The following is a 26706-nucleotide window of genomic DNA, read 5'->3' on the forward strand; positions in this document are numbered from 1 at the left end:
TCAGACGCACACTCGCCCCAGGTCTGTGTCCGTCGGGGGTGGGGGTGAATCAGCTTCCGGCCCCGCCCCCGGCCGCACGTGACCGCAGGTGGCGGCGGCGGGGTGGGCGGGGCGGCACTTAGTCACCGGCCGCCGCCCGCGCCGCCCGGTAAGCGAGGCCCGGCCCGCGCCTCCGACCCCGGGCGACCCGCGCGCTGCCGGGCGCCTCCTCCGCGCAGGCCCCCGGGTTGCCGATCGCGACGCCCGGGGGTTTGGCGACCCCCCCCACCCCCGGGCCCTTCCCGGAAGCCCTCGGGATGCGGGGCGCCGCCGAGCGGGGCCAGAGGCCGTCCGAGGGCAGACTCCGGTCTCCCACTCTTGGGAACGTCTGGGGGGGGTCCCCGCCTGCCCCAGTGCCCCCCAGCAGCTGCCCAGCACCTCGGGCAGCGCCAGGGGCCCTCGGCGACGCGGGGCCCGGCGCCCGGCAGGCCCCGGCCCTCGGCGCGAGGGGCGGGCCGCCCCCTCGGCCCGGCCCCTCCTCCGCGCCGCCGCCCCTCCCCGGTCCCGCCTGCCCTCTGACCTGACCCTCCCGGCGCGCCCCGCCCGCAGGCTCCCGAGCGCAGAGGAGCGGCGGCGGCGGCGGCGGGAAGCCCCAGAGCGCGCTGCGCCCCCGCCGAGCGAGCGTCCGCGTCCCGCCGGCCGGCCGCGCCATGGCCTTCTCCCAGGTGCAGTGTCTGGACGACAGCCACGTCAACTGGCGCTCCAGCGAGTCCAAGCCCGAGTTCTTCTACAGCGAGGAGCAGCGGCTGGCGCTGGAGGCCCTGGTGGCCCGCGGCCCCGACGCCTTCTACGAGGTGCTGAAGCGCGAGAACATCCGCGACTTCCTCTCCGAGCTGGAGCTCAGGCGCATCCTGGAGGCCATCGAGGTGTACGACCCCGGCTCCGAGGACCCTCGCGCCGGCGGCCAGCCCCGCGGGCCGGAGGACAGCGGGGGCGGCCAGGGCGGCGACGAGGCTAGCGCGGCAGACGGGGCCCCCACCGAGGCCGAGCCGCTGCCCTCGCTGGAGTACTGGCCCCAGAAGTCGGACCGCTCCATCCCGCAGCTGGACCTGGGCTGGCCGGACACCATCGCCTACCGCGGCGTGACCCGGGCCAGCGTCTACATGCAGCCCCCCATCGACGGGCAGGCCCACATCAAGGAGGTGGTGCGAAAGATGATCAGCCAGGCCCAGAAGGTGAGTCCCCGGGGCGGAAGCTGGGCCAGGGGGCCTGCCGGCGGGCCAGGGCGCCCCCTCAGAGCCCAGCCCGCTCCTGTCTCTCCTGCCTGCGTGGGCCCCTCCTTCTCCTCGCAGAGGGATAGGGGGCCCAGTCCTCTGGCAGGTGACAGTGGGCTGCCCCATCTCAAAGGGCCATTGTGCGTTTTGGGGGGTTGTTTCTGATCTCCCCAGACCTGGTGAGCAGGTTCCCCAGAAGAAGGTGCAGCGTGCGGTGGGGTGGGGTGGGGTGGGGGGACGAATCACACAGCTTTCTCTCACTGTCCCTCAGAATGGCTCTGATTCAGGCCCGAGAAGCAGGAAACTCCCTCCTGCACACACTGGGGGTTCTCTGCCATTGGTTTGTGGGGTGGTGGAGACAGTCTGGGGTGTGGACTGAGAAGTAGCCTGAGTCCGCCTGCGCCTGCCTGGAGATCCAAGTTCAAATGTGCCTGTGTCGTGGCTGTGCTGGGCAACTGAGGGCAAGTGGCTCACCCTCTCTGAGCTTCTTCATGAGCTTTGCAATGGCAGGACCTTTCCAGGTTGGGATGGGGGGGTGTTGGCGATGGTGCAGTCCTCGGGGTGGAAGCGGAGTGAGTCCAAATAGGGTTGAAGGGGCTGTGAGCATCGCCTGCACCTCCTCTGGAGTGACCCCTGCCGAGCCGTGCGGTGTGGGGACACGCCGACACACGCTCTGAGAAGGGGTGCGCACCGCTTGTACTGACAGCCAGGCCCTTGCTTCTTTCCTGGCTTCAGAGCCAGGCCTGGATGACGATGACACCTGTCTGGTGAGCTGTGTGGAGGGTGCTGAAGCCAGTCGCGGCTCCGCAGAGAGCAGTGAGTGGTCAGCGGGGTGTGTCCTGGCCTTGGGTTGCGGGGTGCCAGGCCTCGCGTGAGACCACGTGGTGGCTTTGGGGACCATCCCGGCTGACCGACAGGGCCGAGGGGAGCTCTTGGGCCGAGACCAGAAGTGGGTCAGGAGCCAATGAAGTGGTCATGGCTTAAGTTTCCAGAAAGGTGGAGTCCCTGCCCCGAGGGGGCCGGCTGGCTCGGGGAGCCTGGTTCTCGGCCTGATCCCCGGAAGCTTTGGGGCTTCAGGTTTCTGGTCTGTGAAATGGGGGTGGCGGGGATAAGAGCTGTGAGGATGGAATCGGGTGACGGCGTGAGAAAGAGGTGGAGGAAGAGGAGGGGGGGGGAGGGGCCTTCACAGTGTTAGGGCTGAATAACCCGCCCCACACCTGCCATGGGGCAGAGAGGTGCCTGGCTTGAGGTGGTGGAACCCAGTCCCCTGGAAGGGCCTGCTGGGATCCCATTACCAGCCTCCACCCCCTTTTGCAAAATGGGGAAACTGAGGCCCTGGGCAGGGGGCTTGACCGCTATGCTCAGCTTCCTCCTCCTCCGGGCCCCTCTCCCCAGCAGGAGGAGGACGAGGCAGATCCCAGACCAGACTGTGTGGGGAGAGGAAAGGGCTGGAGAGTCCATCTGCCCCAGACAGAAAGACAGACAGCCTGGCCCAGCGAGGGGGCTGTATCGGGGCACCCAGGGCCAGGCTGGGCGTCGTCCCTGCATCTCTCATCTCTCTGGCAGGGACTGAGACCCAGCCCCCCCCCCCACAGTCCCACGCGACCCCTAACTTCATCTGCTCCCCACAAAAGCCCCACAAGACTGTTGGCATCAGCCGTGACAGGTGACACAGCCAGGAGGAAGAGCCTCCCAGGTCTGAATCTCAGTGTCCCCTGCCGCCCCCGCAGGGGAGCCTCTGCCCCCTGCTTCCATCCCTCCCAGAGTGGGGCTCGCTGCTGAGACCCCTGCCCACTCAGACAGCAGGGAGCCACAGACCCAACACGGGGCCTCAGAGGTGCTAGAGGCCAAGTGCCTGCTCTTTCAAACGGGCACACACACCGCAGCACGGAGGACGTGCATCTGCTCACACCCGACAGCATCGTGGGGAGCCAGTCCCCTGCTTTCCAGCCCACGTGCTTCTTCCCTGCCACATCCTTCCCGGGACCCGTGGCCTAAACGGCTGAGCCTCGGCCACGCTGATAAAAATAGCTGCTGTTTGCACGTAGCGTTATCTGCTCTGTTTTTCAGCTGTAGCAGCTGAGGTCTGTCTGGCTAGTCCCTGCCAGGGTCCCTGGTTAGCTCTTGGGTGGAGGGGTAGGGGACGCACCAGGCCTGCCTTGTCCTCAGATTCTAGGACAGGTCCCCTGCTTGTCCTGCCTTGGCCTTGACAGGACAGTGACAGGCAGGGCAGGGAAGGGCTGCTTATCCGAGCTACCTGCCACCCCCCACCTCCCCCGCTCCGCTGCCTCCCAGGCTCCCGGGGGCCGGGCTGTGACGCTGATGGATGCTGACGGATGCTGACGGCGCACTTTGCCGGGCGCCCGCCCAGCCGCCCGGAGCGCTCCCTACCTTGTCTCTCCCCGTGAATCACCTCTCCCCCCCCCTCGCATTCTCCTCTCGCCCCCTGTATCAGTGCGGGGAGGGGCCCCCTGTCCCCCGCTGGGGTGGGGATCCGGCTGCCTGGCCAAAACACTGGCCGCCTGCCCACCGGGGCGTCTGGGCTGGGCTGCTGGCGCTGAGTCAGGGCGGCCCAGCCCACCAGCTCCTCAGCTGGCCTGTTGTCAGCACGGCAGGCAGACCCCGGGGCAGGGAAGTGACACAGCGTATACTCAGCCATCCCAGCTCTGCCGCCAGCAGCAGCTGTGTTCCCGTCAACGTTAACGCCGGGTCCCCCCTTTCCCAGGAGATCTGAGTGGAGTGACTGGGCCACAGTGCCAGGAGCCAGGGGCCGCTGTGTGACCTGGCGCAAGCCCCAGCCTCTTTCTGAGCCCCAGTCACCCCATCTGTCAAATGGGCACAGGCACGGAAGCCCATTAAGGATCCCTTCAGCTCTGCCACCCTGCTGCCCTGGCCTCCTAGACGCCTCTGGGACAGAGGCTCACGGGTCCCGAGTCTGACGCCACCAGCTCTGTGGCCCTGAGCAGGCCCCAGGGATGGAAGGTCATCGGCCCGCCCCTCCCCCAGTGCCTGGGAACCAGTGATTTCTCCGGGGGTGAACCTGCCACGGGGTTCCAGCTGCATACCAGAGCCTGGGCCTGTAGCATCACGCCTAGGCAGCTGCAGCCTCTGCGGGAGGGGTGAGGCCAGGCTGGGTCGGAGCTGGGGGGGCCTGTCTCAGCTGGAAAGGGTTCCGGTGTTCTAGCAACTTGCCTTCCCCCCCCCCACGACCCCTTCCCTGGGGGCCCAGGGGCGGGGGCCCAGGGGCAGGGGCCTGGGGGGCGCAGGCGAGGAAGCTCGGGGAGCACGAGGGAGCGTGGCAAAGGCTGGACCAGAACCCCAGCCTGCCTGCCGGGCCAGGGCCAGACCCAGAGACGTTAGATTTCTTGCCTAAGGCCACACAGCAGGACGGGACCGGCCCAGGCTCTGGGCTGCCCAACTGACCGCACGCCTTTTCTGTCAGGCCTGCCTTCCCACGCTGAGGGCCTGGCTCACGGCTTGGCTCCAGGAGAAGAGAAGAGCTTGATGAGGCAGTTACTAAATGCCAGCTGTACCAGGTGCTGAGCGGGCACTTCACCTGCACTGAAGCCCTCCCGGCTCTGCCGCGGGGGGGTCGCCCTCCCTGTGCAGACGAGGAACCCGAGGCATGGCGGGGCTCACAGAGGACACACGGCTTGTCACAGAGCCGGCACCTAGAGGAGCCGGCCCAGAACCCAGCTCTGCGGGCCCAGAGCTCCCTTCCCTCTGGAGAAGCAGCGTTTTGGCCGTTCTTTCTGACTCTGCCCGTCAGGAGCCTCGCTGCTGGCCCCCCAGCAGTAGAAGCATTTCCTTGAGGCCCCCAGACTTCTAGGTCCCGGCCGGGGCAGAAGCCTGACTGCACCAAGGCCTGGGGCACACAGGGCGGTGGGCACCAAGGCCCCTGCAGCCCAGGAGGGGCTCTCGCTGTCCCCGCGCCCGTGGTACCAGCCCAGCCTCAAGGCCATGAGAGGCCCAAGGGTGGCCCAGGCCCAGCCTCCTGCAGCGGGTCTGGGGAGTCCCTCTCGCCCACTCTGGCAGTTCCTGGCCCAGGGCCCACCTGCCAGCGGGGGAGCATCTGATAACGCAACCCAGGTATGGCCCCCGTCTTTTCTAAAGGTCTCCTGCCCAATGGCGTTTGCGTCTTCGTTGTGTTTGGGGAGAGTCAGCAGCAGCTGTGCCAGGAAAGAGGGCTGGCACCTCTGGGCCGGGTGCCTGCCAGGCTCCCGGGGCACCCGGGCAGGGAGCCCCACACCCCGGGAGTCAGGGCATCCTCATACGCATATCGCAGACGAGGATCCTGAGGTTCAGAGTGGGCCAGGGCCTGCTAAAGGTCCCCAGGGTCCTGCGGCCGAGGGTCCTCCCCCTGTGCCAGACGAGGGGACGCTGGTCCCCCAGAGGCTGCTGGCTCACCCTCGCCGTGGCTGCCTGACCGTGGGCCCCCATTTCTTCATTTGTAAAGATGCGGGTTGGCCCTTGTCTTGAGGCGGTAGCAGCTGTGAGGATGCTCCTTGTGGGGCAGGACCGCCCCCTCCTGGGACCTCGCCCCACGTCCTGGCAGGGCCTGGCTGGTGGCTGGCACCTGCCACCTTCGTGACGCTCGAGTGATCCCTAGGCTCAAGTACCTTCGCAGGTTAAATGCCACATGCGGTGGTGGCATCCCGGGGCCCAGGCCTAAGCCCCAGCCCTGCTGTTGTCCAGCCACCCTGCCCCGAGATAGCCACCTGGCTTCTGACCCTCGGCCCCTTCCTCCTCTGGCTGTTGGGCTTGGTCAGTCCATACAGGGCTCTGCCCCTGCCCGCCCTCAGCCCTATCCTGAGGCCTCTCCCTGGGAGGGTCTGGCTTGAGAAGCGGTGACCCCTCCCTGGGGGCTCAGGCGGGGGTTCGGGGGAATAGAGCAGCCTCCACCCCGCTGGGCTCGCTCTGCGACCCTGGGGGAGTCCTTTCCTGCCAGTCCTGGGGAGTCAGGATGCTCCACCCCACAGCCTGTGCTGCTCTTGGACCCTGGAGAAGCTAAGGTTTCATGCACTTTCGGATTTCTGATTCTGAGAGCTTGAAAACCCTTGGCCTGTGCTGTCCTCTGATGGCTGTGGGTGATCTGGATCCTGCGGCTGCGGGCCTGGGGGCCTGGGGGCTCCGAGGCCCCTGGGGGCTGGCCGGACGAGGGAGGGGCTTGTCCTCCTGGTCACCTGATGCCACGCTCTGCCAGCCTCGGGTCCTGGCAGCATTCCTGAGCTGTGGCGAGGAGGCTGGCTAGGTTCCTCTGGAGACGGCCGGGGACTTGGGGCAGGGCCCACGCCGCTGGGCTGGGCTGGGCCCCGGGTCAGGCGGCCCTGGGTGGGACCTGCCTCTGCTTCTTGACCCCTTCTCGCTGCACCCATTTGGCGCTCAAGAGGCCTGAGCCTCCTTTAATTGGCCTTAATGAGGCTTCTGTCTTAATAGTGCAGAGGGAGGGTGCCAGAGCCCTGGCCAGAGGGGGGGGACCGCGGGTCTTTCAGTCCAGCTCCCCGTGTGACAGCAAAGGGAGGGCTTTGCCGTGTACCCCCCCCACTGCTGCCCCCCCGAAGGTGTAGCCCTGGGTGCTTGCTCTCTGGGCAGTGCTGATTGTCAGGGGTTTGTTTCCAGACCCAGGATCCAGGATGGGCTCCCGGGGGTGGTGGGTGGAGCCCCAGCTGGGTCCCCACTGGGACGGGAGGCCTCTACCACCTGCTGACTGGGTGGCCCTGGGATGGTGACCACCCCCCGGAAAAGGGACAGCTCTGCAAGCGTCAGCAAGCTGGCCTTGCTTGGGAAGGCCCTGTTACCACGTGCACCGACTCCCTCTCCGGCTGCCTGGGAGGCCTCCCCGGCCTTTCCCATCCTGCCCGCGCCAGGGCTCTGGCCCAGCAGCCAGGCCTGCTCCGTCCTGCGGGGCGGGAGGGGCTGGGGCAGGAGAGGCGTGCTCCGGTCTCCAGGCCGCACGCACCCCAGTGGGCGGGGGGCCGCTGCAGCCCCTCAGCGTCCGTGCAGGTGACAGCTTAATGCAGGCCGGCCCGGGCAAAGTCGGCGTTCGTGTCCCTGCAGAGGTCCTCATTTCGGCTTTGGCTCGGAAAGCTGCTTTCCCTGGGTCCGGAGCGCCGGGCTCCCGCGTCCTCCGGCTCGCGGTGATGCCACTTGTCTTCGCTCCTCCAAACAAGACGGTCCTTCCCTCGGGCCATTTTGTCCGTCACCGATTTCAAGCGGTGGGACTACGACGTGCTTTGGTGTGTTCGCCTCACGTCTCTTCTGCTTAGAATTCATCAGGCTTCCGGGACTCGGGGATGAAGAGTTTCCATCACACGTGGAAATGTCATTATTACCATTTTTTCAAATGGTCTCTGGCCCTCCCCCCGCACCCGCCTTCCACCCCAGCGCCTTCTGAGACCCCAGTTCCACAGATCCCAGGCCTTTGGAGGTGACCTGAGTTCACGGACGCTCTGGTTTCGGTTATTCAGTCTCTTCTCTCTCTGAAGGTCATTCCGGATCATTTCTACTGACAGGTCTTCAGGTTCAGCAGTCTTTTCCTCTAGAGTGTAGAATCTGCTATCAATCCCGTCCAATGCATTGTTCTTTTATTTTTCACCTTGGCTGCTGAGTTGTTTCACCTCTTGAGTTTCAGCTTGGTGTTTGTTCGTTTTAAAACATCTTCCGTGTCTTTAAGTAACTTTGTTGACAGAACACGTTCATAACTGTTGATGTTTCTTTGCCGCTTCTAACTTCTGCATCCATTCCGTGCTGGTTTTGATAGATTTTTTTTTTCCCCCTCATGTGGGTCACTATTTTCCTGTTTCTTTGTGTGTCCGGTAGTTTTTGATCCGATACTAGACATGCCGAATTTGATGCTGTGGGAGCTTTGATTTTTCCTTTAAATATTTTTGACCTTTGTTCTGGGTGCAGTTAGGTTGCTTGGCAGCAGCGTGACACTTCTGAGGCTATTAAGCTTTATTAGGTGGGAACGGAGTAGATTTAGCCCAGGGTAGGGGGTGGCAAACTATGGACCAGAGCTGCCTACCGCCTGCTTCTGTAATTAATGGAACAGAGACGGGTACTTTATGAGCTGTCCACGGCTGTGTTCATGCTGTGACAGCAGAGTTGAGGGTGTGTCGGAGACATGCGGCCTGCGAGTCCGAGACACTTACTGTTTGGCTTTTATAGAGAGCTTGGCATCCTTGTCCACCATGTGGGGTGTGTCCTGCGGGCCCTCCTGTGGGCACTGAGTGTCAGAGGGGCCTGCACCCTGGCTGGGGGACGTAGACAACTCCTGGTCCTGTGTGGGCACTGGCCACCATTCCGGCCGCTCCTTTCCATTGGTTCTGTTCCAGTTTCCTCCTGGCGTGTGCTGCTGGGCCTCCAGCCAAAGGCACCCTCTCTCAGCAGCCCTCTCTTCTCTTCTGTCCTGAAAATTCTGGCGGCCAGGCTCTAGGCAAACCCTGTCTCTTCAACCAAGGGAGACCGCTGGACTCTGCAGGGCCCCTGCCTGTGCCCCGGCCTGGAGGGGGTGGGGGCAGTCCTGCAGGTGACCTCACATGTCTCCCTTCTCCCAGGGGGTCACTGGACATGCTGCCCTGCCTGTTGGCCGTGGCTTCATAGCTTCTGCCTGGTTTTTATGGCTAAAGGAGGGGCGGGGTGGAAGTGCAGGCTCTGTCATGCCGTCATAGCTGGAAGCGGAAGTGGGAGCCCAGGGGGCGAAGGCATCGTCCCCCGCTCAGCACAGGGTGCAGCATGCCCTGTGTTCCCGTGGGCCCTTCCCGCTGGCACAGGGGGAAGCAGGAGATGTTGATGACGCCCGTCCGTCCACCTGCGGGTGCTCTGGGTCTGGAGGATCAGGGGTGGTACAGCGAGGGGCAGCAGCATGACCGCCGTCATCTGCTGGGCACGGCCCTCGGCGCCGAGCGGGCTCTGTGCCTGCAGGTGGGCGCCGCTATCATGGAAACCAAGGTGGCTTCCCAGGACAGTCTGGAGCCCGCACTGCCACTGTCCCGTCTGGTGTCCCTCAGCGCCTTGGGGTGCGACCCGGAGGTGCAGACCCGCCTCCTGCCTTTCCTGGTGTTGAAAGTGGCCCAGCGCGAGCCGAGGACTTGCCCCCGTGCGCCGTGTCTGCGGCCGCCCCTGGGCTCCAGGGCGGTGGGGCCTGCCTGTCTGCCAGGGAGCCCTGTGGGGGGAGGGACCCCAGCCAGCGCGCACTGAGCCTCCTGCAGCCGCGGCCGTGGCCTTGGAGGGTGGGCAGGCAGGGTGGCAGGGAGGCAGCCTGCCCACTCTGACTGGCTCTCAGGTCCAGGCCTTGGGGAGAGGACATGCCACTCGGTGGGTGGCTGTGGCTTCGACATTGACATAGACGTGGCACCTGCTTGTGGTGGCATCTGTGTTGGGTTTCGCAGGACGGAGAGAAGGAGGGGAAGGCGCCCAGCCGGAAGGACGGGGTGTGTGGCTGAGGGGTGCGGAGGGCGGGGCCGAGGGGGTCCGGCCCCTGTGGGAGGATGGGCTGCGGCCAGTGCAGACCCCGTCTCAGCCCTTCCTCTCCCCGCCGCAGCCCTGCTCTGCCCGCCGGCCCCGTGAGCGCACTTCTGCTCCCAGCGGGACTGTGTGGTCCCGGGGTCTCGGCAGCAGCTGTGGGGGCGCCAGGGGCCCGTGCTGGTGCGCGGAGGTGGGTGAGGCGGTGGAGGCCAGAACTGCGGCGCCCAGGGCCCCGACCTGCTCCTTTGGGCAGGCGCGTGGCAGACGGGGCTCAGCCGAGGCGTGAGCGAGCCAGGCCACCCAGACAGATAATTAAGCAAGTGAGAGAGTCCCTCCGTGCCTCAGTTTCCTCATCTGCAGAATGGGTGAAACAACTGGCACCTCACAGTGTTCGGTGGGGACCAGCCGGGGCCACGGCTACGGGACAGAAGGTGCGGCGGGTGGGCGCAGGGTTCTGGGTTCTAGCCTCTGCCCCCGCTCTCCACATACCAACCAGAGACGGGCACGCAGGTCCCTCGAGGCCTCTGCAGGACCTTGTAGCCTCCCGTGGATAAGCCTGGAGCCCCCCTAGGGGCACCACGCCCCCTCCTCACCCCAGCATCACCTGGCACCTGTTCCAAGCCCTCCTCCTGGTCCAGGCACCCTGCCTGCCAGGGTGACGTGGGGAAGGTGCACGTGAGGCTGGCCCTGCTGGGGCACGTCTCCCAGCCTGGGTCCAGGCCAAGAGCGAGTCTGCCACGGTGGGCAGAGCCTGGAGCCAGGCCTGCTCCCGGGAGAGGAGTGACAGCCTCCTTAGGCTCCCGCAGGAGGCTGGAGGGGCCTCGGGGCCGTGAGGTCTGTCTGGGCAAGGAGTCCCGTCACCCCTGACTGGTGAAGCCCAAGGTCCCTGGGAACCCACCAGCTCTGACTTCATACCTCATTTGGCCTCTTATCTGCCCCCTCGCCAAACAGTCTCTGGCCTTTGAACACCTCCTGGGATGGGGTGCTCACTCCTTCTCGAGACCCCTGCGTATCTCGGGTCAGAAAGCACGTCCCCCCACCTGGTGCTGGCGCCTGCCCCCTGGGGCTCCCCTGCTGTCCCAGCCCCTGTGGATGGAGGCTGTGCCTGTCCTTGGCCCTGCCTGAAGCATCCTTCCAGGGACCAAAGACAGCAAGCTGTTGGAGGAGACCCCGGGCATCGACCACCAAGGGGCCCGGCTGGTTCCCCATGAGAAAGCTGCCCAGAGAAGCTGGGTGTCACAGGGCCACATGGAGATGGCGTCTGAGGAAGGCAGGGCACAGGGAGCCCCCAGAACAGGCTTTGGTGCCAGGTGTGCAGGCAGCGTCAGCAGAGGCCTGGGGCCCGGGAGGAGCCCTCATGGGCTTGCAGGGGCCGGCTGGGTGAGCTCACCCGAGTGTGCAGACATGTCCCCGCCAGGTCCCAGGCCACCGGCCAGGCCACCTCCTACAGGGTCAAGGGTGAGCCTGGCTCCCTGGAGGGCCCGGGTGGGTTCTAGCCTCACTGTGCCCAGCTCACCCTGTGGCCCAGCACACGGCCTAAGGCTCCTAAAGGGGGGTCTCACACCCAGGACCTGCCACGGCACCGGCCTTGGGGGCGGGCGGCGGGGGGACTTCTGTTTGAGTCAGCACAGAGGGCCTGGGCTGACGACGGGGAGGGGAGAGCAGACTGGGGGCCAGGCCCTCCCCTCCTGCCTCGGCCGAGGCCAGTGTCCCTGCTGCCAGGCCTGGGCGTGTCCCTGCCCGCGGTGGGCAGCAGCCGGGCTGCAGTGGGACAGGTGCACTCTGACCTCCGGGCCCCGCCCTGACATCCGGGGGCTGATGTCAGCTGCTGTGGCACATGTTGTCAGATGATAGGAAGGGCGCATGTGCTGTCTGGGCTCTGTCCAAACCAGACAGGAGAGGTGGCAGCGAGGGCACCTGCCAACGTCCATGCCAGCCCTGGGGCCCCCTTGGCGCCCGGGCCGGGCTGCTGCTGTCCCCCTGGCTGCGGATGCCTCTGGCTCATCTCAGCGTCCCGGGTCGTGAGCAGGACACGCCGGGCCCAGCCGGGGGGCCGCCCCATCGCCTGGGAGCGCTGGGCCTCCCCGACTCCCGCTCTTGGCAAGGCGGCCGCTCCCGCAGCTCCCTCCTTCCACGCTTTCTCCCTGCCCGCCGCCCGCCGCCCACCGCCCGCCGGGCCTCGTTTGCTGCGGTCTTGTGTCACGACAGCTCCCTCCTCCAGCCGGCGCCACCCTCGTGTCCTGCGTGTTGCGTCCGCCGCCTGCAACCTGGGGGCCGTCACCTCCCGGGGCTGGCGTGGGCACCTGCCGAGGGGGACCGGCGCGGGGGCGCTGGGCGTGCCGCTGCGGCGCCGGCTGACGGCCCGTCTGCTCTCCTCGCTGCCCGCAGGTGGTCGCGGTGGTCATGGACATGTTCACGGACGTGGACATCTTCAAGGACCTGCTGGACGCCGGCTTCAAGAGGAAGGTGGCCGTGTACATCATCGTGGACGAGAGCAGCGTCAAGTACTTCCTGCACATGTGCGCACGGGCCCGCATGCACCCGGGCCACCTCAAGGTGAGCCGGCGGGCCGCGCGGCACCCGCCGCCACGCGGTCGGGTGGCAGGCACGGGGCGGGGGGAGCCCCGGGCTTGTGGGCACAGAGCCAGGCGCATGGCGTCCAAGGGTCCTCAGGCCTCCACCAAGGGGTCCCGTGGCCTCTGCTTGGATGCCCCGAGGGGCAGGACACTTCCCGCCACCCGGTGCTGAGGCCCACGCCAGGCGCAACAGGTTGTGTCAAAGCAGCCCTTGCCGCAGTGCTCATCTGTCTTGCTGGCACACCTCCCGTGCCAGGGTGCTCGCCCCCGGCTCTGGCCGCTCACGCCCTACGGGAGGGCTCCGACTCCAGGGAGTCCTTTCTGGGGTTGAAGCCGAAATCGGTCTCCATGTAGTGGCCGCCCGCGGGTTATAGGGTCTGGCTCCAGCAGGGGGTGCTCCCTTGGGCTGAGGACAGGGAGGCCTGCTCTGATGGCGTTGGAGGCGAAATGGGCAGTGGGCAGGGTTGTCCATAGGAGGACATCGTGGAGCCGAGGTGCAGGGGCGGGTGGGCCTGGGCTCCGCACTGCTTTGCTGTGTGTCCTACAGCACGTTGCCGCCCGACTCTGGCCTCCCAGATCTCGTCGGTCCAGCAGAGGGGCAGGCGGCCCGTGTGGCTGGATTCTTCTGCAGATGCCCTGGCGTTCGGGGCCTTGCCTGGGGGTAGAGGGAGCCCTTCTTCTGCCCAGTCATTGCTTGGCACCTGCTGTGTGCTTGGCACCTACTGCGTGCAGCGCCACCCCCATCACAGATCGGTATGCCCACGACGGCTGACTCTCGTACAGCTCCCGTCCTGGGCACTTGGCGTGGTCCCTTCACAGCAGCCAGTGGGGAAGGGCGGCCAGTCCGTGTTGCAGATCCGGGGACGGCAGCACGTGCCCCGGTGTCGCACGTGGCTAGTAGGGAAGGATGAGGAGCGTGGGGGGCCGGCGCCATGCCCTCTGGCCCAGCGCAGCCTCCAACAGGTCGGAATTCCTGGGGCGATGCCAGGCTGGGTGATGGGGCTGGGCTCCCACGCCTGTAACGAAGGCACCTTCAAAGACCCCTTCCCAGCCGAGCCCTTCAAGCGGCTCTGAGCTCTCCCCGCCGCGAGTCTCGGGCTGGCGGGGGTTTTTCATGTGGTCTCCCTGGTGGGTTGACCCCAAGCCCCACGGTCGCTGGCTGTGCTGCCCGCTGTGTAATTAGGACCAAGAATCAACTCCCGGGCAGACAGCTCATGCCCGGAGGCCCCGGGGTGACAGGCGTCGTTTGCCAGGTGACTGCAGAGGCCTCAGCCCTGTGGGCAGCAGGTCGCAGCAGCTCAGGGCTCTCCGTCCAGCCCTCTGCCCATGCTGGAGACCGAGCAGCCCGCCCTGCTGCGACCCTGCCCTGCCCAGTGGGCACCTGCACGCCCCTGCCGCCCCCCACTGCGTCCCCAGGTGTGTGGGCGAAGAGGCAGGGAGTGGGCTTGTCCGTGCTGAGTGGGGCTCCAAACCCCGCGTGGCCACCCCAGAGGCCTCGCCCCACCTGTTGCCCCGGGGAAATCTCAGGTGCCAACTCCTGGGACTGTCCGGGAGCCCCTAGGAAGTGGGGGGCAGGGCTGGGAAGGTGGCCCAGAGGGCTGCCCGGTACCCTCCTCGGGAGGCCGGCTCCTACCCTGCCCAACCCTGGGCTCCCCGGGCCAGCCAGGGGCCTTAGGATCTGCGTGTGGCCCCAGGACTCCACGGGAGCCCGGAATGCCTGAGCTGGAAGGGGCCTTAAGACCACCCAGGCCAGGTGACCGCAGGACGGACAAGGACACTGAGGCCCGAGGAAGGCTGGGACCTGCCTGGAGGCTTTCCACCAGCCGGGGCTGAACCTGGAAGCCAGTCATGGGAGGTTGGCACAGACAGGGGGCCACACACCCTTGGGGTCTAGTGTCTTTGGCCGAGGCTGCACCTGCCAGCGGGGCCGCCAGGTGCTGCCCCCACTGGTGTCCTGACCGCTGACCCCCTGGCATGGGGCCCCACCTCCCCACGCCCCCAGCGCTTCGTGGCTATAGGATGCCTCCTGGCGCGGTTTGAGGATGAAAGCGGAGGAGACAGTGGCTCGAAGGCGCTGTATGAGCTGAGGGGAGGTGCACGGCTGCTGGCGGTAACCCCTGACCCTGGGCGGAGGGCATGAGGCTTGAAATGAGGCTACAGCCTGAAGTGTGGTGGGGGCAGCTGGCACTGGGGGGTCTCTGGCTCAGCCTCTCCCGCTTGCCACCCACCTGCCCCGGGGAAGGTGGCAGGTCCACAGGGTGCCCTGCCCAGGAGCTGGATGCTGTGGGAAGGCCGGAAAGCATAGGAAGAGCACGTGGGACTCTGGCCGCCTCATTCTCACCTCTGAGCCCGCCCCCTCCCTGCCTGGGCAGGTGGCCAGAGGCTCCTGTGGGCCCAGCCCTGGCCTAGTGTCACCTTGTTGAGAGCCTGCCTCCCTGCCTGCAGGCCGGCCGGGCCTGGGCCTGTCTCGGGAGCACTTCCTTTGCCGGTAATCTCTGGGCCCGCCCTTGGCGCCCGCCGCCCCTGCCCGGTTCTGCAGCGACCTGCCCTCAGGCCCTGTGGGCCCAGGGGGAGCCACTGCCTGGTGGGGTCATGCTGGTGAGCACAGGGTACCAGGTGACAGTCTGGGGGCAACGCTAGGAGCCAGGCCTGGGCCCCAGCTCTGCCACCTGCCCTGTAGCACTGGGCAGAGACACTGATCTTTCTGGGCCTCAGTCATCTCGTCTGAAAAATGGAAGGACTGTCACTCATTGGCAGGGCTGCCGTGCAGAGTCACGGCGGCCACGTGGGGGTCGGGCTCTAGGTAACGAGTCCCTTTCCGTCTCTCTGGTCGGGGACGGCGCAGCCCCTCCCATGAGGCCCCGGCTCTGGTCGAGCGCCAAGGGGCTTCCTGTCCCCCTTTGAGCTGTGGTCTGGCTGGGGACCGCCTCCCCCCACAGCTCCCCCTCCAGGCAGCCCCCCAGCCTGAAGCCCAGAGCTCACACCACACGTGTTGGAAATGGCCTTGGTGCTGCCCAGGCCAGCCCGCGCCTGGTTCCCAGGTGAGGTGGGAGGACATCGCCAGCCCCTCCCGGTGCCCAGCTGTCCCCAGGCACCTCTGCCCACCGGCTCTGCTGGCCCCTGACTCCTCAGGCAGGAAGTGTGGAAACGAGTGCCCGTGTTCCGGTGGGGAACAGGCCCAGGGCCGTCACACCAGGGGCTGGACCGTGCTGAGCGAGGCCCAGAGCGGGTGGGAACCAGGCTGGGCCTTGAGGTTCACAGCTTAGGATGGGCTCAGAGCTGTGAGCTGCCTGCTCGGCTGATGTGAAAAGCTAGTCGGCTTTGTGCAGCCAAACTGGAAAAACCAGCAGCCACTTGGGCAAAGGCTGGACCCGTTTCTGATGAGCACGGAAGGGCCAGGCGGCGTGGCCGGGGGAGGGCGCTGGCTGGGGCAGGGGTGGGCATTCAGGCTGCAGGCTGCACAGCTAGCCCCGGCCCCCTTTGGGTGCCCTGCGCTGCCTCTCCCGACCTGCCTTCCCTGACCCCGGCCTGGCTCCAGAATGGACCCAGGGCAGTGCTTTTCAACCAAAAGCCTTCCTGGCCAGGGCCCTTGGCCTTGTCCGGAGACGTTGGCAATGGCTGTGACCAGGAAGGAACTGCTGGTGTCTGGTGGGTGGCGGGCAGGAGGCTTTTAAACAGCCTGTGGCGCACGGCGGCCCCGACAGAGGTCCACCCGCCCAGAAGGCCGCAGTGCCTGGCGGCCTCGGCCAGGGAGAAGCCAGGAACCCCCGGCCCCGCCGCCAGCAGTATTTCCATCCCAGCTTCAGGACGGCCTAGGGGAGGCCAGGGTGCGCTGGTCACCTGCCCCATTACAGAGAGAGAGGAGGGCAGAGGCTGGCCCGGCGCCCAGCACATGGGGACACAGGCTGTCTGTCCCCAAGCTGGTCTGATCTCACTTTCACCGGTCAGGCCTGGTCAGGGAGGTCTCTGGGCCTCCCCACTCCTCCTCAGGCCCAGGAGGTGCCAGCAGGCCCCTGGAGGGTGAAAAAGCCACCAGCGTGCAGCTGCGGGCTGTCCTCAGTCCCCGGGGGCTGGACTCCGGGCACCAGGAGGCCTGGGCCAGTCCCTCCGCCCCCGAGGCACCTGACCACAGCGAACGGCTGACTCCCGGCCTCCCTGGGCCCCAGATGCTTTCCGGTCCTCCCAGCCGGTTCCGCACTGCCCCTCACGCAGAAAGGACGACACGCCTGTCAGGCCGCGCAGCACAGCCCGCTCAGTCCCGGCCGTCCCGAGCACAGCGCAGCAGCCCTGCAGCGGCGGGTCGGGGGAGGCCCATTTCACAGACGAGAACGCGGAGGTGTGTAACCACGCCAGGACTGGGGTCGTGTTGGACCAGAGCCCGAGAGTGACCCACTTGCCTGGGCTTGTCCCTTGGCCTCCCACCAGCCCGGTGTGAGCACAGGAGGCTCCGTGGAGGCTCGGGGTGCTGGGGCCACCCCAGCCCTCGGGTCCACTGCGTCCTGCCCCGTACACGCTTGGGGCAGAAGTGCCCTGAGCGGGGAAATGCTGCCTGGCCATCCTGACCCCCCCACACAGGAGGGAGCCAGCTCCAGAGGCTGTGGGGACCCGCCCAGAGCACCCCACATGTCCTCTGTGGCCTGCCGCCGGCTCTGCGGGGGGCGCCAGGCGCAGGGACAATGGGACCCTGTGGCTCCTCCACCTCTGCTCGCCCAGGCCTGGCTCCCGAGACGTTACCTCATCTGGGCCAGGCCCCGTGGGGCGGGGCCCGCCCGGGAGCACACAGCCCCCGCCCGCTGCTGAGCCCAGGCTGGGTGGGCCTGCAGTTGGCGGCCAGCCCCCAGCGTGCGGGCAGGGCAAGCGCGGCCCAGAGGCTCGCTCAGAGTCACACAGAGCATCCGGCGTAGCCCAGGCCGCCCCTGCCCCTCCAGGTGGATGTGGGTGTGAGCTTCCGAGGCCTTGGTGGGCAGGCTTTGGGGTGGGTGGGGCGGGCGCTGTGAGAGGGGAACTGAGCCGAGGGGCGGCCTGCGGCCCAGCACGCGGCGCTCTGGGCCAGGGACCCACAGAAGCCGCGAGCTGGGCTGCGGTCGGGTGCAGGTGGCGGGAAGGCCTTGCTCCGCCTCCAAGATCTTTGTTCAGGCTTCTGGTCCCTCAGCGTGCTCTGTGTTGGGTACAAAGTCACGGGCACTAATTGTCCTGGGCCGAGGCCAGCTTCCTGCTGAGCTGGCTGTGTGCAGACAGGCAGCTGCCAAGGGGGCCCAGGGAGCTGGGCTGGGAGCAGAGGTTCACCTGCCTTCTGAGCTGGGCCCCACGGGATGGCCGTGGGCATCCATAGGCCCTGCCCTTCGACCTCCGAGGGCACTGCCCTAGGGCTGCCCCAAGCCGAGCGGTCTGGGCCTGTCACAAAAGCCACGGGCTCAGGAGCAGAGGGGCTGCGGGCTGGAGTGGAGGCTGCCTCCAGCTCTCTGCTCTCTCCCGCTGCCCCTGCCTGGACTCAGGCCCGCCTCCTCCTGGCACAGGGGTCCCCTCTCTGCCCTCTGCCTCACTCCCTCTGGACGCCAAAAACCATCTTGATGTGCTGCCTCAACCCACCACTCCTGCTCTAAATGGTGCCCTGGCTCCCTGCTGCCCTCTGCCGGCCATGCCAGGCTCCGAGCAGCCGCAGGGCCTTTCATCAGCCTCTGGCTGGGCCCGCTCTGCAGGCCCCGTCACCCACCCTCCTCCCCCGAAGCCCCATGGGTCTCAAACAGGCCGTCGCTCTTGCCGCCAGGCCTTTGTCCTGCTGAGCCTGGACTGCTCTTTCCGGTCAGCTCAGCCTTCCCCAGCGCCTCTCCTGGCCTGTCCCCCTCCAGCGTGGGATCCTGGTGCTGCAGGGCTGCTCTGTGGACCCCTCAGGCCACACCAGGACCACCCTGTGCCCCCCCCTCCAGTGTCAGGTCCCACTGTAGCCACAGCCTGAGGTCCCCACACATGCCAGCCCTTTCTCCAGGTCCCGGGCTCAAGCTCCCACCTCGACGCTCTGGGCTGGGGGGGGGGGTCAGTGCCAGCTCGTCTAACTCGGCCTCCCGCCCCCGACGCAGAATCTCAGGGTGCGGAGCAGCGGAGGGACAGAGTTCTTCACGCGTTCGGCCACCAAGTTCAAGGGCGCCCTGGCCCAGAAGTTCATGTTCGTGGACGGAGACCGGGCCATCTGCGGCTCCTACAGGTGACTCTCTGGCTTTCTGCCCTTAATCCTGCCTTGTGGCGCCTCAGTTATTCCAGTTCATTGGTCCCCAAAATGCTAGGGTGTGAGCGGGACTGGGCACGCCCACACACTGCCCGCCCATCTTGGAAGCAGGCAGAGGCGGGCTCTTACCCGAGGAGAGGCTGCTCTTCCAGACTCAGGTGTCAGCGACCTGGAGGTTCGGTGGGGCCAGGCCCACAGGGTGGTCACCCCGAGAGCCGCCCTCAGGGCTGGGCCAGGATGAGGTCGGCCGTGGCCCAGCTTTGCCAGCCCCGTCGTGCAGGGGCCACTCGGGGTGGGCAGTGGCAAAGCCACTGAAGACCACCAGCTGGCCGGGCTGCACCCAGGAGGAGCTCGTCGCAGGCGGGGAGTGGCTCAGACTGGGGGGCTTGCAGGAGGTCCCAGATCAGGTTTGCCCCTTAGGCTGGTGCCCTGTGTCCTGCCCACTTCTCCGCAGTCCCTTCTGTGGCCACAGTCTGCTGGACCCTGGCCTGTGGGTGCACGGGGCTGGGGTCTGGCTCAGGCCCGCTGCAGGGGCTGGGGCCCGGGCCCCGAGCCTGAGCAGGCGGCCCGCCCTGTGTTGCAGCTTCACGTGGTCAGCGGCCAGGACGGACCGGAACGTGATCTCCGTGCTGTCCGGCCAGGTGGTGGAGGTGTTCGACCGGCAGTTCCAGGAGCTGTACCTCACGTCGCACAGCGTCAGCCTCAAGGGCGTCCCCATGGAGAAGGAGCCCGAGCCCGAGCCCATCGTGCTGCCCTCTGTGGTCCCGCTGGTGCCCTCGGGCACCATGGCCAAGAAGCTCGTCAACCCCAAGTACGCGCTGGTCAAGGCCAAGAGTGCCGACGAGCTCGCCAAGACGTCCTCCGAGAAGCAGGAGGCCACGAGGCCCCTGGGGGCACGGGGCCCCGACCCGGCCGAGCGGCCGGCGGAGCTGCCGGAGCCACCCCCGCCGATCCACCCGGGGCTGCTCAACCTGGAGCGAGCCAACATGTTTGAGTACCTGCCCACGTGGGTGGAGCCGGACCCGGAGCCCGGCAGCGACATCCTGGGCTACATCAACATCATCGACCCCAACATCTGGAACCCCCAGCCCAGCCAGATGAACCGCATCAAGATCCGCGACACCTCCCAGGCCTGGAGGCAGAGCCAGGACTCCAGCGCCGGCCCCGCGAACGGGGTGCCCGCCCAGAACGGCCTCCCCCAGGGCGACGCCGAGCCACGGCCTCCCGTGCCCAAGCCCCGGACGGTCCCCGTGGCGGACCTGCTTGCCCGGGATGGCGGCGGCCTGGGCTGGGCCCTGGAGAGCCCGGAAGAGGAGGCGCCCCAGCACAGCACGGACCTTGGGCCGCCCAGGACCGCGGGCCCCGGCCCCGGCCCCCTGCAGCGGCAGCTGTCCACGGATGCCCCGGACGGCCAGGGGGCGGCGGTGCCCAATGGGCTAGATGGGGAGGAGGAGGAGGAGGAGGACGACGACGACTACGTGACCCTCAGTGACCAGGACAGCCTCTCGGGCAGCTCTGGCCGAGGCCCTGGCCCCCGGCGGCCCTCGGTGGCCTCCTCCTCTGTGTCAGACGAGTATTTCGAGGTGACGGAGCGCTCGGCCACGCTCCGGAGGCGCCACTCAGAGCAGGTGGCCAACGGGCCGGCCCAGCCCCCCCGCCGACAGCTGAGTGCCCCTCACCTGACACGGGGGACCTTTGCCGGACCCCTGGGGGGCCCCTCGTGGGCCCAGGGTCGGGAGAGAGAAGAGGCGGGCACTCTGACGAGGATGCAGGCCCCACGCTCGGCGGACAAGGAGGCACAGGTGGGTCGGGGTCCCTGCGCACGGGGGTCCCGGGCGCCCTTCCCCGAGGGGCGGGGGCGGCAGCCGGGCGGGGCTGCACACTCGGCAGGTCGTTACCAGTGCCTGGGACCCTCAGCCCCGGCGTCCTGTAAAGGCCACCTGCGCCGGCCCCCGGGAGCCAAGAGGACACACCTCACACTCCAGAGGGTGCAGACGCGTGCTGTGACCGGGCGGTCTGCTCCCCAGTTTGTGGCCGGGGCGGCGGCACAGAGATGTTCTGCCTCAGCCCGAGGTCGCACAGCAGGAGGCGGTCTCGCCCGGCCTCGGGTCAGGCCCCGTGGGGGCGCCTCTGACTGTGGCTGCCCCAGGCGGGGAGGCAGCTGGCCCCTGCCTTCGCCTCCCGCTGCGGGGCCCCGCCAGCGCCCAGGGCCCGTCCTACCTGGAAACAGCACGCGGCTGATCATGCCCGGCATGACCATCAGGCCCATGGGCAGCATCTTGAGGTAGCTGGCCAGGATGGAGCCCCCCTTGGCGTGGTTCAGGTCCCGGGCCGACAGCGACCGCTGCACGATGACCTGGGGGCGGGAGGGGGGAGAGTGAGCCCAGGCCCGCGGGATGTCCCCGTGGGCCTCAGGGAGAGCCCCACCTCCGGCACGCCCGTGCCCCTGCCAGGGGCAGACACTGGCTCCAGCTGTGCTTTGTGTCCCTGGCAGAGGTCCGGACCTTAAGACCTGGATTTGGGAAGCTTGCGTTCAGCAGCGGAAGGATGCTAGGAGCCGCCGTGGGGCAACTCCTCAGGCAAACCCTATGTGGCCTCGGGTTGCAGATCTGCAGGGTTGTGGGGGGCGGGCAGCGCGGGGAGTCGGCACCTGCCAGCTGACGCTACGACTCTGCTTCCTAAAAAGCGCGACTCTAAACAGCTCTACCCAGACAGAATTCACAGGCCGTCCACCACGTAAAGGATACAATTCAGGGGGGGTTTCATACAGTCGCAGAGCTGTGCGATCTGTCACTTTTAAATAGAAGTATTTCCCCTTTGCTTTTCTGCGGTTTAAATCACCTCTTGCAATTTGCAAGTAGGAATTATTTGCGATTTTAACCTCAGTCCCAAAAGCCCTCCTTTGCCAGCTGGCTGCTAGCATCTCCCTCTTGGACGCAGCTCCTGGGGAAGCAACAGTTACCGGGCGCCAGGTCAGAGCAAGCTCTCAGAAGTTGTACTGGTAAATCAGGCAGGGAGGGAGGAGGGTGCGGCCAACCGAACGCACTAGAATCTTCTTTGGTGTCCGCTTGGAGACCCCCCTTCCCCCGTCAGCGCCTTTTCATCACCTGGAGGGAACCTGGGCTCACATCACCACGAGCACGCAGCTGGGGATAGTGCTTTGCGGCCGTTCCTTATCAGAGGCGTTCTCGGCGTGGCCTCTCTTTCCAGGTGTGGCCTGGGTAGAGACGGGGTCCTTCCCAGCTGTGAGCTGCTCCTTGCCCCCCTGATGTCTGCTGGCTGGGAACAGCTGGTGTTGCTGGAGCAAGGGTAGAGGCCCAGTGTCTCTGCAAGTTGGGGATGAGCCTGTTCCCGTCACTGCGCTCGAAACACCCTTTTCTTTCATGAAAGCGGTTTTTGTAGGGGCTAAAAATTGCGAGGGTCTGTATTACTGTCCCTCTCAGAGGCTCCTCGGTGCCCATTTGTATCTAAAGTCCCTCAGAGAAAGTGCCACGGGCTTCTTCGGAGACCCACGGAAAGGCCTCACAAGATGCTGTGAAGGGTGTAAACGTGGAGCTCCCGCTGTGGCTCAGCAGGTTAAGAACCCGACTAGAACCCATGAGGTTGCCAGTTCGATCCCTGGCCTTGCTCGCTGGGTTAAGGATCCAGTGTTGCCATGAGCTGTGGTGTAGGTCGCAGACGTGGCTCGGATCTGGCGTGGCTGTGGCTGTGGCTGTGGTGTAGGCTGGCGGCTGCAGCTCTGATTCACCCCTAGCCTGGGAACCTCCATATGCTGTGGGTGTGGCCCTAAAAAAAAAGGTAAACGCTCTTATAAAGGAACCGTGGATCAGAGGCGATTACCCCTTAAGACGGAGGCGTATATGCAGGTTCCCCCCAGGTCCGCAGCATGCAGAAGTTCCCGGACCAGAGACTGAACCCACAGCACAGCAGCAACCTGAGCCGCTGCAGTGACAATGCCTGATCTCTAACCCACTGGGCCACCAGCCGTTTGTTTTCAGCATTCACCTCGAGATTCAGAACTGTGGAGCTCCCGTCGTGGCGCAGCGGTTCATGAATCCAGCTAGGAACCATGAGGTTGTGGGTTCGACCCCTGGCCTTGCTCATGGGTTAAGGATCCGGCGTTGCCCTGGGCTGTGGTGTAGGTCGCAGATGTGGCTCGGACCTGGCATTGCTGTGGCTGTGGTGGAGGCCGGCGGCTACAGCTCCGATTAGACCCCTAGCCTGGGAACCTCCATATGCCGTGAGTGTGGCCCTAAAAAGACAAAAAAAAGATTCAGAACCGTAACAAAGGCGGAGTCTTGGACCCGGGGAACGCAGCCTGCCACACAGAGGTCACCTGAGAGACAAGATAGCACGTGGCCGTTGGCTGGACCACACAGAACTCGAACTCCGACCCACAACCTGCCCAGGAAGCCACCTTGTATCGACCACAAACAGCTGTCAGACTTGCAGGAAGGCAGGGGGCTGCAGGAAAGCTTCTCTAACAGCCCCACATGGCCAGGGCCTAATTAATAACTGACAGTTTCTGGAACTTTTGTCCCCACTTTCACCTTAGGACCAATCAGAGAAAGGCAGACACGCCCCTGCAGCCCCGACCAATCACGCCCCGTTTCAGTCCGCCCGCCTCTGCGTCCCCAGGCCACCAGCCTCCACCAGGGCCTCCCGAGGCTCCCCTTTGGCCCCTATAAAGTCCCCTCCTCTGCCCGCCTCTGACTCTGTGCCAAGTGTGAGTGATAGAGGCCGACGCCCTCGCTGTAGCAAGCTCAGAATAAATTGCCTTTGCTTTTCTTTTTAAAGAATGACAAGGTGCGAGGGCCAGCAGCCTGGGCTGTGAGGACAAGCTGATTTCCGGGGTGCCTTAGCTCCTGAGACCTGGGACAGGTCCTTTCCTCCCAGTGGGCCTCCTTCCCAGCTGGACAATGAGGGGCCAGATGTGGTTCTCTGTAGAGCCTTCTGCTTTGACGTCCTGTGGTTAGAAGAGCCTGGGGCCGTGTCCTCACGGGAGAGGAGTTTCCCTAAGTCCAGCACGTCTTCCGTGACTTCACACCGTGCTCTCGGCAGCCCGCCCCGGGAGGTGGGTGGGCAGTAGCCGTCACCCATTCCACAGCTGGGGAAGCTGAGGCCCGGTGCCCCAGCGAGCAGGGCCAGGACCTGCCCTGCAGCACCAGTGGTGGCTGCCTCCCAGAGCCTCTCCGCACAGGCCCCGCCTGGCCCTGTCGGAGGCCAGCTCCCTCTTGCTGCCTGGCCACCTGAGCCCCCAAACCACTGTGTCCTCACCTGCCAGGTGGGGTATGGCCACTGACCCACAGGGTTGCTGCAAAGCCTGGGTGAGGCTGCGCCTGGCTGACTGCGAGTCACCAAGGTCAGAGGTCCAGCAGTGCTGGCCCAGTGGCATTTGGACCCTGGTGCCTCCCTTTGGGGCGCCTCGAAGTGGCCCAGCTGTGACGCAACAGGAGAGCCCCTGGGAACGTGGGGGAATGAGGTGACAGGCCAGGCAGGTGACGCTGCCCGGCCCTGGGGCAGGAGCCTGGAGAGCTGTGGCCTCTGTTAGGACTGACACAGCTGCTGCCTGGAGACAGCCTGACCGAAACTGTCGCAAGGGCAGGTGGCAAAATGTGCAGCAGTGGAGCAGGCAGGACCCCTGACCCTTCCGGTCTGTGTGCCTGCCTGACCCACGTCTGACAGCAGCTGTGGGGGTGGGGAGGGCACAGCAGTGTCCGCGGCAGCCCTGGGCAGTACCCTCTGCCCACTGGGCCTCCTGCTTCCTGTCTCATTGGTTTTGTTGGTTTTTGAGTGTCACCTGCACATCATAGATGAGCTGGGACATACTGAAAAGCCTAAAGAAAACGAAAAGTGCCCGTGGTCCCAGCACACAGAGCTGCTGCCTGGCAATGACCACACCGTGGGCATCCCTGAGGGCTGCCCTGGCCAGGGGCTGGGGACAGTCCTGCCACACCCAGGACACAGAGAGTGGTACCTGCATTGTGCGAGGCCCCGTGGTCCCCCAGGCAGACCCAGCCCGAGCGGGAGGAGAACGGGGACATAAGGCCAGACCAGGAGTGGCCCCTGGATCCCCTGGGTCAGCGGGATACTGCCTCCACCCTCCCAGGTGACCCTCTCACCCAGGAAGCAAGGCCCATCCAGCTCTGACCTCCAGGCCAGGCCGTGTGCTGACTCACTGGGCCTTCATGGGAAAATCTCCCCAGTGCCGACCCGCCCAGAGACGCCAGCGCCACGCCAGCCCCACGCTGAGCAGGGAGCGGGAGGCGCCCTGGGCGGGCCGGCATCCCCAGCATGCCCCCCTGCCGCCTTTCACCAGCCCCTGCCCCCCCCAAGCCCAGGCTGGCCCTCAGTCCTCACAGGGGCGCTGGCACAGCCCTGCTGTGGGCGCAGCCTATGAGGGACTCGGCTGGGAACACAGGCCCGCCCCGCTTTTCACCGTCACAGCCCAGGAGGGTGTCCAGCGAGCACCTTCGCTGGGGAGACGCAGCGCAGCCCTCACGGGCGGGGCCTCCCTGTCTGGCTGGTGGACAGGGCTGGCCCACAGTGACTCAGGCCGACTCGGGCTGGCTGCTCCTCCCCGGGTGGAGCCCTCAGGGCCGCGGCTCCAGCGCTGAGGCTTTCGAGGCCCCCTCCACCCGAGTGCTGCCCAGAGCTGCCCCCAGCCCCCGAAGTGGCCCGGGCGGGGGCTTCTGCCCAGAGAGGGTCCTTGGGAAGGACTAGAGCCGGACTCTGGAGGAAGCCCCGAAGCCTGGCCCGGGCTGGGGTACAGCCTCTATAGACCCAGGACCCAGCCGTCCGCTCCTGCGGTGGGAGGAAGAGGGGAGGGGCCCGGGGAAGCCCAGGAGCTGCCTTGGCACGACCTTCGCATGGGCCACGTGAGGAGCGCGGAAGAAACCTGTCTCGGGCCTCGGGTGCCAGGGCAGGAGGCAGACCCCGGCGCCCCGCTCTCACGCTCTCTGCTCTCTCTTTCCCAGGGCCTGCGCTTCCACCACTACGGAGTCTCGGGGGCCAGGGACAAAGACGGCTTCTCGCGGCCGCTGAGGACCCCAGGACCCCCGCGGTACCGCCCCGCTGCCGACAGCGCCCAGAGCTCCAGCAGGAAAGTGGGCCCGGCCGTGGCTGGCCCACAGCGCTGGCAGGCCAAGGCTGGCCCGGTGCCCCGCACGCTGGTGGGTCCCGGGAGCCCAGGGCTGGCCCGAAACGCCAGCCCCCCGGCCGATGGCAGGGCCGCCGAGGAGCGTCCCAGTCCTTTCGGAATCCCGTACTCTAAACTGTCCCAGGCGAAGCACCTGAAGGCCAGGACGGGCGCGGGCCAGTGGGCCTCATCCGACTCCAAGCGGCGGGCTCAGGCCCCCCAGGACCACAAGGAGCCCTAGCGCGCCGTGCCCGGGCTGGGAGCCTCCCCGCCCACGGGCGCCCGGACCTCCAGAGCCCACCCTGGAAGGCAGGGAGGCGGGGGCGGCGGCGGGGCGCTCACCTGGTCGGTGCACCAGTACCAGGTGGCCATGATGGTCAGGCCGAAGGTCATGCCGGTCCACGGCAGGTCCCCCGTGGCGGGGTCTCGGAACATGTGCATGGCGTCTGCCCGCGGCAGGTGGCACGTCGTGTTGGAGATGGTCTTGGAGGGGATGGCCTGGGCGTAGGCAGCTGCCAGCTGCTCATACCCGCCGATCTGCTGGAAAGCTGGAGGGGCGGGCGATGGGGCGGGTCGGTGGCTGGCGGCCTGACTCCCGCCCCCACGGCCCCCGTCTCACAGGCGACTTCCTGATGCCTCAAACTCGACGCTTCCCCGCCTCCCCTTTCCCCGTGTCTGGAAAGGCACGGAGGGCGGGGGGTTTTCAAAGAGGAATTCAAAGGACGGTTTTATTTGTATTTAAAATAATAATATTAAATGAGCATTTTGCATGTGGGCACCCAGTGTCCCGCTGGCCTCTGGGTGTCCGTCGGCCTCAGGCAAGGGCTTCTCTGCCAGGCTTCTGACTGTCGACGCAAAGAAGCCAACGCGTCTGTCCTCGGCATTCAAGGACTTGGCTGAGGCATCTGAAGGGCCAGCGTCCTGACCCAGGGCCTTCTGAAGGACCTGACTGGCAGAGCTGAGCATGGCTCGGGCTGGGGGGGGCACCGAGAAGGGAAACAGTCCCGGGAGGGCAGGGGCACCACCGAGGCCACAGCGCCAGCCGGTCGG

General features: G+C 66.4%; 2 protein-coding genes across 2 annotated transcripts in view; one reads left to right on the forward strand and one right to left on the reverse strand.

Annotated features, from left to right (window-relative positions):
* The window catches only part of SLC5A10 (solute carrier family 5 (sodium/glucose cotransporter), member 10), a 50259-nt gene that overhangs the window by 14337 nt on the left and 9216 nt on the right, over positions 1–26706 (reverse strand). Inside the window, 2 exon segments of the mRNA NM_001012297.1 lie at positions 20739–20874; positions 25999–26204. Of these exon segments, the coding sequence (NP_001012297.1) occupies positions 20739–20874; positions 25999–26204 (342 nt within the window).
* FAM83G (family with sequence similarity 83 member G) lies at positions 530–26434 on the forward strand. The gene is made up of 5 exons (XM_005654009.3): positions 530–1214; positions 12108–12275; positions 18373–18497; positions 19102–20320; positions 25496–26434. Exons 1-5 carry the CDS (start codon positions 690–692, stop codon positions 25895–25897), a joined length of 2439 nt encoding a protein of 812 aa, XP_005654066.2. The 5' UTR covers positions 530–689; the 3' UTR covers positions 25898–26434.

Source organism: Sus scrofa, chromosome 12, assembly GCF_000003025.6.
Source record: "Sus scrofa isolate TJ Tabasco breed Duroc chromosome 12, Sscrofa11.1, whole genome shotgun sequence".
Lineage (NCBI taxonomy): Eukaryota > Metazoa > Chordata > Mammalia > Artiodactyla > Suidae > Sus > Sus scrofa.

Bases quoted from the DNA above. Each gene is read 5' to 3' on its own strand.
- FAM83G (XM_005654009.3), top strand. From the start codon at position 690: ATGGCCTTCTCCCAGGTGCAGTGTCTGGACGACAGCCACGTCAACTGG. The intron at 18,498-19,101 runs GTGACTCTCTGG...CCTGTGTTGCAG, and splicing joins GCCATCTGCGGCTCCTACAG to CTTCACGTGGTCAGCGGCCA. The intron at 20,321-25,495 runs GTGGGTCGGGGT...TCTCTTTCCCAG, and splicing joins CGGCGGACAAGGAGGCACAG to GGCCTGCGCTTCCACCACTA.